Below are 13,512 nucleotides of genomic sequence, written 5' to 3'. Positions count from 1 at the left end.
ACAAACTCATTAAGGTGCACACTATATAGGGAATGTGAAACAAACAGACCAATGAAACCATAATATACACAGATGTACCTCATAGATCACTGATTACCCTGTTCTCCACGTCCTGGCTGATATCTCGCGTATGTTAGATGACATCATATCCTAGTCGACTCGATTCGTGCAGCAGCATGTATGTGGGCCCTACAGCGACGTCCCCGCATCTGCGCATGCGCAGGATCTCCGTCATCGCGAGAGCCGGCACTCGGCCCCGTTGGAACGCGGAAGAACTTTGTATTGTCCCAGCGCATGCGCTGTATTGCGGAAGAGTATACTTAGCTCTTCATGAATGGTTACCATAGTAACCCGCTGTGTTAAATAGACACAACGGGTTATATGTTACATGATCGGATGTTTGTTTCCACAGGATTCCTCGATCGCTGGTTCCCTCGTCTCACGTCGGCTGTGGTTACAATTTCTCATATTGTGCTTTTGAAAAATCTGTATGTAATATCAATAAAGATGTGATTTGGCATATCAGATACCATTTCCGCTTTTGTATTCCTTGTCTATAAGTTTCATCCTGGTGGAATAGTCAATGCAGCACATATGGGACAATTGGGTTTTTTTGAATAGTAGAAATCATAGATATATAAAGAGATCTCCTTTAAACTCCAGGTAATTACAGGGATATTATATAGACATGACCGTTTGGTTGTCCTTTTTCCCATCTTTTGGAGACAGAGAGAGTTATCACTATTCTCCCTAGTCCAGTTTACATGGTATGCAAATAAATTATTGGGACAGATCCTAATATTGTGCATGTATTTACTACACTTTGTCCACCTTGATTGTAACCTACTTGCTTTAATGTATTATACATTTACCATATGGGGTGAATAACTTTATTTCCCCATATACATACGTGAGATAAATCTATGGTTGTATATGCAATAATATGATGAAATTTGGGGATATGCAGGCCTCTTCATCCCTGCCATGACAAGGAAGGATTGCCGATCATGTAACATATAACCCGTTGTGTCTATTTAACACAGCGGGTTACTATGGTAACCATTCATGAAGAGCTAAGTATACTCTTCCGCAATACAGCGCATCCGCTGGGACAATACAAAGTTCTTCCGCGTTCCAACGGGGCCGAGTGCCGGCTCTCGCGATGACGGAGATCCCGCGCATGCGCGTACGTCGCTGTAGGGCCCACATACATGCGGCTGCACGAATCGAGTCGACTAGGATATGATGTCATCTAACATACGCGAGATATCAGCCAGGACGTGGAGAACAGGGTAATCAGCAATCTATGAGGTACATCTGTGTATATTATGGTTTCATTGGTCTGTTTGTTTCACATTCCCTATATATAGTGTGCACCTTAATGAGTTTGTATTAGCTTGATGAAGGTCTATTTGACCGAAACGTCGCTACATTTTTTTGTAATGGGGTAAATAAATATTTTTGTATCTTTCTACATTCCTGTCTGCTGCCGGTTACCATTATTTCTATCTGGACTGCATTTGGTGAGCTCGTCTGGTTTGGGCTCCTTTACTGGCGTTTGCATCTTTATTGCCTGACTCTATCGGAGGACTAGTGCAGTGCTGCTGGGAATCTATCTCTGTTTTTTGATTACATATTTACTTGTCATTTAAGGTTTGGTGATTGATTTCTTAGTGAGTCAGTAAGTTATGATACCGTATATACCGGCGTATAAGACGACTTTTGAACCCCGAAAAATCTGCTCTGAAGTCGGGGGTCGTCTTATGCGCCGGTAATACAAAAAAAAAAAAAAGTGTAAAAAAAAAAAATTCATTACTCACCTGCCCCGGCGTTCTGTCGCGCTCCGGCAGGATGTCGCTCGCTCCTCGTCCCCGGCGCAGCATAGCTTTCTGAATGCAGGGCTTGAAATCCCCGCTTCCAGAAAGCTAATACACACGCCGGCAGCCATGACAGCATTGAATGGCTGTGATTGGCTGAAGGCGCACGTGTTAGCAATCACACCCATTCAATGATGTCATTGAATAGTGTGATTGGCTGAAGCCACGTGTGCTTTAGCCAATCACAGCCATTCAATGATGTCATGGCTGCCGGCGTGTGTATTAGCTTTTTGGAAGCGGGGATTTCAAGCCCCGCATTCAGAAAGCTATGCTGCGCCGGGGACGAGGAGCGAGCGACAGCCTGCCGGAGCGAGCGACATCCTGCCGGAGTGCGACAGAACGCCGGGGCAGGTGAGTAATGAATTTTTTTTTTTTTTCTCCACTGTATACCGGCGTATAAGGTGACAGTTGGGGGGTCGTCTTATACGCCCCGTCGCCTTATACGCCGGTATATACGGTATATATAAATTAGACATAATTTAGTTTTGTACTTTTGAAAGCTATGATAAAGATTTAGTAAGTTTAATGGTACACCAAGCAGATTTATTTAAAATGCTGTACCTTACTAAATGTCGCATCTTTTTCCTGTTTCTGTGGATTCACAAATTGACAGCTCGTACACCTATCCATGATTGCCAGTATCAGGTAGGGATGGCTGGTCATTTCTAGTATGCAAGCTAGTTTGCTAAGTCAAGTGAAGTACCAACCTTAATTGAAGAGTAACAGTGAATTGCAGTGGCACATTTATACAATCTATGCAGCTTCATTTTTATGTGTGATGCATCACAATTAAACATTTGGACAGATGTCTGCAATAGTTATTTACTTAAACCTGTGCAAAAATATACATATGACTTTTTCCCACAAACGTATCTCATTTGCAAACATTTTAAATATTTGCATTATGAACAGTCTGGTAATACAAAATGTGAATGTAATGTCAATCGCTGTTATTCTAGACAGAAGACCTCCCCAATTTTGTCATCCCTATATGCGACCTATTCTGCAGCGTCCTCGTCTGTGCCAACCTCATATGCAACCCAATTACTGGTATGTAAAATAGCAATTGTTCAAATCATAAAAGGTGCGGTATTTATTGGACTGTAATGTAGCGAATATGAAAAAGGATTATCTATATATATAAAATTGAATGTATGTCTGTATGCGTGCGTGTCTGTTTGTCCTTTATGCGCTACTACACCATTCATCCGATCGCCATGAAACTTTGGGAAGTTGTTGAGTACACTCCTGGGAAGATTATAGGCATAGTACATTTATGCTATGATAAATGGCGCGCATGTGTGCGTCGTCGACAGCCACGACCCCCCCACGTAGATCGTTCGATTTCCATCATTGCCACTAATTCTCTCACTTCCCGATGTTGTAGAAACATGAAATTTGGCAGGAGCATTGATTATGTCATAAATAGGAAAAGCTAATGGGTCCCAACTCGATTATTCAATTCTATGCACCAAAGAATTAGCATCCAAATTTTACGTACGGAATCTAATTTTCTCGCTTCCCAATGTCATAGAAACTTGAAATTTGGCACGAGCATTGATTATGTCATAAATAGGAAAAGCTAATGGGTCCCAACTCGATTATTCAATTCTATGCGCAAAAGAATTAGTGTCCAAATTTTACGTACGGAATCTTATTTTCTCGCTTCCTGATGTCATAGAAACTTGAAATTTGGCACGAGCATTGATTATGTCATAAATAGGAAAAGTTAATAGGTCCCAACTCGATTATTCAATTCTAAGCGCCAAAGAATTAGCATCCAAATTTTACGTACGGAATTTGCGTGCGTGTCTGTTTGTCCTTTATGCGCTACTACACAATTCATCCGATCGCCATGAACTTTTGGGAAGTTGTTGAGTACACTCCTGGGAAGATTATAGGCATAGTACATTTATGCTACGATATATGGCGCGCATGCGTGCGTCGTCGACAGTTACGACCCCCCCACGTAGATCGTTCGATTTCCATCATTGCCACTAATTCTCTCACTTCCCGATGTTGTAGAAACATGAAATTTGGCAGGAGCATTGATTATGTCATAAATAGGAAAAGCTAATGGGTCCCAACTCGATTATTCAATTCTATGCACCAAAGAATTAGCGTCCAAATTTTACGGAAAGAATCTAATTTTCTCGCTTCCCAATGTAATAGAAACTTGAAATTTGGCACGAGCATTGGTTATGTCATAAATAGGAAAAGCTAATGGGTCCCAACTCGATTATTCAATTGTAAGCGCCAAAGAATTAGCGTCCAAATTTTACGTACAGAATCTAATTTTCTCGCTTCCCAGTGTCATAGAAACTTGAAATTTGGCATGAGCATTGATTATGTCATAAATAGGAAAAGTTATTGGGTCCCAACTCGATTATTCAATTCTAAGCGCCAAAGAATTAGCGTCCAAATTTTACGTACGGAATCTATTTCTCTCACTTCCCAATGTCATAGAAACTTGAAATTTGGCACGAGCACTGATTATGTCAAAAATAGGAAAAGTTAATGGGTCCCAACTCGATTATTCAATTCTAAGCGCCAAAGAATTAGCGTCCAAAGTTTACGTACGGAATCTAATTTTCTCACTTCCCAATGTCATAGAAACTTGAAATTTCTTCCCAATGTCATAGAAACTTGCGTGCGTCATCGACAGTTACGACCCCCCCACATAAGATCGTTCGATTTCCATCATTGCCACTAATTCTCTCACTTCCCGATGTTGTAGAAACATGAAATTTGGCAGGAGCATTTATTATGTCATAAATAGGAAAAGCTAATGGGTCCCAACTCGATTATTCAATTCTATGCACCAAAGAATTAGCATCCAAATTTTACGGACGGAATCTAATTTTCTCGCTTCCCAATGTAATAGAAACTTGAAATTTGGCACGAGCATTGGTTATGTCATAAATAGGAAAAGCTAATGGGTCCCAACTCGATTATTCAATTGTAAGCGCCAAAGAATTAGCGTCCAAATTTTACGTACAGAATCTAATTTTCTCGCTTCCCAGTGTCATAGAAACTTGAAATTTGGCATGAGCATTGATTATGTCATAAATAGGAAAAGTTATTGGGTCCCAACTCGATTATTCAATTCTAAGCGCCAAAGAATTAGCGTCCAAATTTTACGCACATTTTAACATTGAAAATAGGCGTGCCTATCATTCTTCTCCGAAACATCCATCCACCACGACTTTGCAACGGTACAAGACTTTCAGTGAAAAAGATGATGAACAATGTCATCGTAGCTACAATTTTGAATGGGAAATTCAAAGGGGAAGATGTTCTGTTGCCACGTATTCCAATTATCCCAACAGATATGCCATTTGAATTCAAACGTTTACAGTTTCCGGAGCGACTCGCTTTTGCAATGACCATCAACAGAGCACAAGGACAATCGCTGCAAGTGTGTGGGCTAGATTTGGAGAATCCGTGCTTCTCACATGGACAACTGTATGTGGCCAGCTCACGCGTTGGAAAACCTTAGGATTTATTTGTGTACGCACCAGACAGAAAAACAAAAAATATTGTGTATCCACAAGCACTTGATTAAATACATAGAATTAAAACAACATAAGACACAATGTAAATTCAATGTTATAAGAACGAGTTTCCTTGATTTTCCTTTCTTCTGATGTTGCAGCAACGCGCGACGGGTAAGCTAGTGTTTTATAAAAAGAGTTTAATGTTGAAGTTACATATTGTGATTCTATGTCTGGTTTTGCTGTGGTTTTCTAGCAACTATGACAAAACCACTATGTGTGGTCTTACCGCAGTGCTCCCCAACCAGTGGCTTGGGAGCCACATGTGGCTCAATATAGGAGTTCTAATTTGTAGTTACATAGTTGATTAGGTTGAAAAAAGGCACAGGTCCATGAAATCCAACCTCTAATCCTACCATCTTGATCCAGAAAAAGGTAAAAACTCCTTTGAGGATGCCAATTGCCCCATGTTGAAGACAGGAAGAATTACTTCCTGACTACAAATATGACAGTTAAAATAAATCCTTGGATCAACTTCCCATCTCCAGGAATCTAGTATCCACAAAGCTGAATTCTCACCAGCATTCATAATTTCCATTGTTTGGCTCCATCCTAGGAAACGAGTAACAGAGAAAGCGCAGGATCCAGGATCAGGATATACTGGACCTGAACAGTGCTGAATGGACCCTGATTTCCAGGATGCAGGCAGATATTTTCACTGATAATATAGCATCTTTTCTGGAATTTTCATATAGACTTTTCAATCTAAAAAAAAATGCATGCATGTATAAAAATGTCGCCACTCAAAAAGACGAGGAAAAATAAATTACGTTCATGGCACAGTTTACAAGTTTCAAAAGTGCCTAAAAAAACTATATCTAAAGCTATAAACTGTCTTAGGGGCCTTTTGCATGGGCAGAATTATTTTGCCAGGATGCACTGCAAGATGCAGCTTAAGCTAGCACTGCGAAATTCCACACCAAAATCTGCGGATCTAACTTTGGATTCTGATGCAAAATTGCAGGCAGATTTAATAATTTTCTATTCTGCATCAAAATCCTCAGATAGCCCTGCGGATCGTGGTGCACAATTTGCGGTGCATTTTATGGGTTAATTTTATCCATGTGAAAGCACCCTTAGTGGTATTTCTTTTCTGAAAGCATCATGCCCATCATCAAAAATATTTTTGTAAGTTGTAAATGCAAACATGTAAAAAAAAAAGATACAGAAAAACCCACCACTCACGCCCACCCAAACCAATGGCAAAGCCAATCTGTAATCCAGAACTATACAATGTATATATCAAAATGGCGAACCTAATTTTTTTTTCTTTTAGCGTAAGTATACTAATTTTAAAATTAAAGTACTATAAATTTAAAAAATAATTTTTTGGGTACAGATTACCCTAACAAAAAAAAGTTCAATGAAAAACGTATTAAAACACAGCCATATATGTCATGAAAATAAAATCTATAAAAAATAATTTTGATAACCCAAGAAAAAAATAGGAGCATAAAACAACCGCATGCATAAAATCGCTAAAATGTGTATGGTTGTTTAGGACTGAAACACTCTGGTCATTAAGGGGTCGAATATCTTATATTGACCCTGACACTTTTACATGCATACATTCCAAACACAGGAGGAACAGAAGCGCTACAGCTAAGTGCTATTTCAATCCATATCAAATTGAGCGAGTGAGCTGCGTGAGTGTGCGTGGCTGAGATAACAGTACTGTGACTTGGGATTAGTGGTTTTGGATTCACCCCCGGGTGAATTAAGGGAATTAAGTAATTTGTTACACATGGCATGTTGAGAAATACAGTGGGGAGAAGACAACTATGTCTTGTAAGATCTATGCTGGTCTGTGTCTTCTATAACCACCACTGAAGCTGTCATAATATTTCTTACTAAGGAAGTGGGAATGTGACCTAGAATGTTCAATCGAACCCAAGGAGTGGGAGAGGGCCTTCTTACTGGCCCACAGGCTGTCCATGGCCTGTAGAGCACAAGAAAGGAATTATGAAATAATAACAAGATGGTATAGCTGTCCAGCTATGTTGCATCACATCTTCCCCGCCATCTCTCCGTATTGCTGGAGATGTGGTAGAGAAATAGGAACCATGCTGCATATTTGGTGGAATTGTCCTAGCATTGTGCCCTTTATGGGGTATGGTGTTCCGTACTTACGAAATTATGAAAATTTTGATTACTCCCTCCCCGCAGATAGCGCTTTTGTCTATGTTACCTGGTTCAGTGTCTGCTGTCAAAAAAGACCTGCTGCATTTCTTTTTAACAGTCGCACAGTTATACCTAGATATTGGAAAACGCAAAAGATCCCAACAACAGTGGAGTGGAAACAGGAGGTTAATGAGTTGATGACTATGGAAGAGTTGGTGGCGGAGGAGAGGGACAGTCAGGAGACGTTTATAGGCATTTGGAGTCCCTGAATGCACTTCCAGAAATCTCCCGAATGTGAAAGATTGATTGGAAATCCGCAGACTGCAGTCTAGGATCATTTTTTCTTTTGATAGGTTTTCTCTATTTCTTTTCTTAAGATTAATTTAATTATGGTAGCCGTACTAAGAGCTTCAGCTATCAGGAAAGCTCAGAAATAGGGTTCAGATAAGTGTAACTTTTGGTTTATTTGATATTCATTGTGGGTTATTAGCATAATCAGAAATTTATTACTGTCATTATTAAAGGACCTTTTACACACTGAGTTAAGCTCAGCTTAAAATCCGTTGTCCCTGATAAGAGGGACCGCACGCTGCGTTTTCCGCAGATAGCTCTAATAACATTCTTTCAGCTGCTGTCCTGCTGGAGAACAATAGCGACGTATTTGGAGAACCGACCACTTGCTGTTCTCTAAATACGTGCAAATGAAGCTAGTTAGCTACCAATTAGTAGCTATTGCAAAATGATCGCTCAAAACTGTCAGTTTCTGACGAATTTTGAGCGATCATCTGTGTGTGTAAATGCACCTTTACTTACTTAATTACCTGATTGTGTTCAGTTGTAATAAGTGGTTTATTTAGAGATTGATATTTGTAATGACGATGATTGAAAATGTTTATATTCGGTTTTGTACAAACTAAAATGCTTCAATAAAAATTGATTAAGCATAATATTTCTTACCTTTTAGTTACCCACAGAATGAATATGCTGTGCCTTTGAATGCATCACCATATAATTTGCCTAGTTATGATGGGAATATATATGGTCAGCAACCTCAAATTAGGAATACCCATCCCTGCTTTTCTCCTCAGGAAGAGTTTGGTACAGGACTTAAGATGAGCAACTTGCCATCAGAGCAGAGTAAGTACATCTTACCAATTGAGCAGGTCAGTCGTGCATTTTTTACACAATCTTTTTTTCTTTTTAGATGTGAATTGGCTACATTAAAAATGCATCAATTGTATATAAAATGAACAGAGAGCTCTATTTGGTAACTATTCAATTCTAAACTAAGCATTATAGACATAATGCAGGAGATCTGTTCAAAACCCTTTTTATTGATTAGCTGTGTGCAGAGAATTATAAAGAAGCTCGTAGAAGATGAAATGACAGACATTACAAGAAAAATACAAAGCAACAATTTCCCCATAGAATGTAAAATAGTAGTGTCCACACCGCCAGGATGAAATAATGAACTGGAATCAGTGCAATAGCCACCTCAGTCTTTAAACTGATGAAGCAACTCATTTGTGCCCTAAGTTTCAGGTTTTTTGTATGAAAAAATAGTTCTACAGACTACACTATTTTTTCATCTAAAGATGAAGAATAGAGATGAGCGAGTGTACTCGCTAAGGGCAAATACTCGAGCGAGTATTGCCTTTTGCGAGTACCTGCCCGCTCGTCTCAAAAGATTCGGTTGCCGTCGGGGGACAGCGTGGAGAAACGGAGGGATCTCTCTCTCCCCCTTGCTCCCCCCTGCTCACTCCCGCAACTCACCGCTCACTCCCGCTGGCACCCGAATCTTTTGAGACGAGCGGGCAGGTACTCGCAAAAGGCAAAAGGCTATACTCGCTTGAGTATGTGCCCTTAGCGAGTACGCTCGCTCATCTCTAATGAAGAACCAATGGAACAGAAGCAAATAGAATCCTTTCCATTTGTTTTTCTTTTTTTAAGGTAACAATTTAAATCAATGGGGAGAAAAACAGAAAAGTTATATTATTTTTTAATTCAGTTTCTCTGCTTGAAAGATGGAACAGTGAAACGGTAACCCCAAACAGCACCCTAACACAGATGTGAATTCACCCATACTCATCGTCTGATGCAAACCACTGCTGTGTAACTGAAAATTAGGGGAAATTATCACAGTGTTAAGAAAAATGCAAACTTAGCACAGTCAATTCAATAAATGTATATCCTTTATTGTTTCTTGCAGGAAGAGTCTTCATAACCTATTCTTTGGATGCTGCAAACTCAGTTATACAATTGGCAAATCTTCTGTGCTCCAATGGATTTAAGACAACAGTAAGTACCGTTATATTAAGTTATTGACATTTAACTTTAGGTCCCAGACATCAGAGGAGGATTGTTCATATTAAGTGCTATTTTATATTGTCTTTTTGTTGTTAAATTGTGCGAGATCAAGAAGTGGGTAACAATGAACACTTTCCTACTTTGCTATAGTTATATAGAAATATCTTTAACCCAATACGGACTAAGCACCCTAAAAATGTACAAAATAAGTTTAATAAAATTACAGAATAAAATAAAAATTTTTAACAAAAAAAGAAGACCCAACTGTTGCCATATCCACGAGACTATACAAACTATATATCAAAACATCCAAAACAAAATGGCAAACCCATTCCTGTATTTTCTTTAGGGTAAATATACTAATTTTAAATATAAACAACTATAAATTTATATATATTTTTTAACTTTTTGTACACATGACCTCTAATAAAACACCATTATGTCACACAAGAAACACAGCAAAAATAATGTTGGCAGCCCAAGAAAAAAAATAGGACTTTAAAGCACCACATGGGAAAATTGCTAGAAATTGTCTGTTCCTTTAAGACCGAAACACCCAGGTCCTTAACCTCTTCCCACTCCAGGACGTACATTTACGTCTTGGAGTATTGGGGTATGTATGAAGAGAGGTCGCGGGCAATATCTGCAATTGGCCGCATGGACGATTGCCGATATTAACCGTTTAAATGCCCCAAATGATGTCCAATACGCCCCCCCCCCCCCCATGCCTAGATTGGGGGAGCCGCACAGGTGTCATGGCAGCCGGGGCCTTCTGAAAGGCCCTAGGGTTGCCTTATGAGACTGCCTATCAAGCCGTCCCCGTTAGGGTGGCGTGATAGACTGCCTGTCAAATCGCAGTATGACGTAATGCTGTAGCATTACGTCATACTGCAGGAGCGATCAAAGCATCGCATGTTGTAGTCCCCCAGGGGGGCTTAAAGGAAAAGTGAAAGTGAGATCTATAAAGTTTTATTAATTGTAAAAAAAAAAATATATATATATATAAATATATATTTTAAATCACCACCCTTTTGCCATATCTATAATTAAAAAATCTAAATCATAAAAGAAAAATACATATTTGGTATCGCCGCGTCCGTAAAAGTCCGATCTATCAAAGTAGCCCATTTTTTACCCCGTACATAGAATGTCATCTGAAAAAAAATAAAGAACGTCAAAAATGCACTTTTTCAGTTACCCTGTTTCCTAGAAAAAACGCAATAAAAAGCGATCAAAGAGTCGTATGTATTCCAAATTGATACTATCGTAAACTACAGGACATCCCGCAAAAAATTAGTCTTCGCACAGCTACGTCGACAGAAAAATTATAAAGTTATTGCACGCAGAAGATGGTGGCAGAAAATAACTTTAAAAAATTAAATGTCTTTGAAAAAAAAAACTGTAGTACAGGAAAAAAAACTATACAAGTTTGGTATTGTAGCAATCCTACTGACCATAGAATAAAGTTATCATGTCGCTTTTGTTGCAATTTGTGCACCGTAGAAACAAGACGCACTGAAAGATGTATTTTTTATTTTTTTTTTCATTTTACTCAACTTAGAATTTTTTAAAAGTTTTTCAGTACATTACATGGTACAGTAAATAGCACCATTGAAAAATACAACTCGTCCCGCAGAAAACAAGCCCTCATACAGCGACGTCGATGGCTAAATAAAGCAGTTATGATTTTTTTAATGGGGTGAGGAAAAAACGGAAATAAAAAGATAAAAAACGGGGCCGCGTCATTAAAGGGGTTAAATAGGTATTCCCAGCTCAGTTTTTCATAGACAAGATGAAAAATTACTGCTAACGTTACCAACCATGCAGGCGGTAACTACGAAAATGGATGAGCACAGTGCTGTCAGGGTAGCTCCTTTTGAAGTGGATGAGAGCTATACTAACACCAGGTTTTATTTCCATAGACCACATGCAAAGCTTTATTTTACATACAGTGGTTTAGAACTTGCCATCCATTTTTCACAGGTTATCAGCTCGTTGTTGGGTACCTTTTTTGTTCAATGGTCATCAAAATTGGACAACTGTTTTGAGAATACATGACACCTTTATAAAGCTTGTGACATACAGACATTTCATGGCTGAATAAATATGCATGAAATTAATATGCATATTTGGACCATTTTTCAGAAACACACAGAAAAGAATATTAATTACGGAATCAGAAAGAGCTTCCATTTATACTCTCCAACAGTGACATAAGACTAGGCCTATTGTGAGACACGTAAAAGTCACCCTATACCCAGACAGATTATTTGTGCAATGCCAGGGTATCCTGCAACATCCTTTAGAGGCTGCTTCACGAGACCTTCTTGAGACTTACCAGGTTTTGCGATCAGGTCTAAGGCCTCTTCCATGGCATTATTTAGATTTAGTATCTCGATTACAACTCAGAGCACCAGTTTTAATTCCTTACCCGCATTCTCCATGCAAAACAAACAAAAACATTTTCCACATCATGAAACTTTATCATCCTGTAAAAACATATGGACCCCAATGATCTTATGTGTCCATCCCTATTAATTTACTACACTCCTAGCCACTATGTAATTGCAGTACTAGCCATGAAGTGGTACTCTATTACCAGCACCACCAAAATGGAAACACCTACTCTCCAATTTCTTTTTTCTTTCTTCTCTGTCAGCTCTTTTACCTTTCAACTTTCTAGTAGCGTTACCCTTTTCATCACCCTTTTCAACAACACCTTTAGGCCTAATTTACAAAAAAATTGCTTCTAACTGCATGAAAAATAGCATGAATGGATGATTTCTTGCTATCAAGTCCTGAGCTCAATTAGTGGTAAAATTGCCCATTCACACGATTGGGAGCTGCGTATTGCTGAAAACGAGTGCTGATGCTCAGAGAGGGGATAAAGAGAGATGAAGGGAAGCCCCTTCATTTTAGCGGGGATGGAGGATTTCCCCAGCAGCTGAGCTGGAGGAATTCCCATGTAGCGGGGAGAGGGAGAGTGAGATGAAGGGAGTCTCCAGGGAACCCCCTTCATCATCGGGGACTCCCTTTATCTCAGCACGACACCAGCATTCCTCTGCAGGGAAGAATAAGGAATTACCTCACAGTGGGGTGAGAGAGGGGGAATGCCGGTATTGAGCTCAGATCAAGGGAGTCCCCAGCGATTAAAAGGTTTTCCCAGGGACTTACTTCATCTCCCTCTTTCTCCGCTGTGGGGAAATTCCTCCAACCCAGCATAGATAAGGGGAAACCCCGGGGAGTACCCCTCATCCCTGTGGGGACTAACAGAAGCTTATAGCGGGACATTTAAAACCTGTGTCTAGGTTTAGCAGCACATCAGCATTCCCTCCCCCCTTATCTCCCTTTTCCATTGTTTAGAAATTGAAACTGAACAATGGGAAATGTTTATCTAATCTCCCTCCCTTGTTATTCAGCTCCCTTGGGAGTCCACGGAAACTCCTGCGCATCGCGCAACAAAAATAGTTCAGGTCCTATGTTTGCTCGCATTACGGACTTTAGATGTGTGCATTTCAGTCACGCATGTCTTATCTTTTTAGATACGTGGTTTTTACGCATCTAAAGTTCCTTCCTCTAAATGTCCATATAGGAAACTAATGGTTCTAACAGCCGCAAGTTTTTTACATGCGTGATTTCCACGTACGTAGTCC

At 39.6% G+C, this 13,512-nt stretch overlaps 1 protein-coding gene across 1 annotated transcript in view; it reads left to right on the top strand.

Annotated features, from left to right (window-relative positions):
• The window catches only part of TRAF3IP2 (TRAF3 interacting protein 2), a 58,143-nt gene that overhangs the window by 27,058 nt on the left and 17,573 nt on the right, over positions 1–13,512 (top strand). The window contains exons 3-5 of the mRNA XM_066607078.1: positions 2,837–2,927; positions 8,517–8,689; positions 9,762–9,850. Of these exons, the coding sequence (XP_066463175.1) occupies positions 2,837–2,927; positions 8,517–8,689; positions 9,762–9,850 (353 nt within the window). The remainder of the gene's footprint in view (positions 1–2,836; positions 2,928–8,516; positions 8,690–9,761; positions 9,851–13,512) is intronic.

The sequence above is a fragment of the Eleutherodactylus coqui genome, chromosome 1, assembly GCF_035609145.1.
Source record: "Eleutherodactylus coqui strain aEleCoq1 chromosome 1, aEleCoq1.hap1, whole genome shotgun sequence".
Lineage (NCBI taxonomy): Eukaryota > Metazoa > Chordata > Amphibia > Anura > Eleutherodactylidae > Eleutherodactylus > Eleutherodactylus coqui.
Note: the sequence above shows the minus strand (reverse complement) of the source record. Positions and strands in the feature narration are given on the sequence as shown.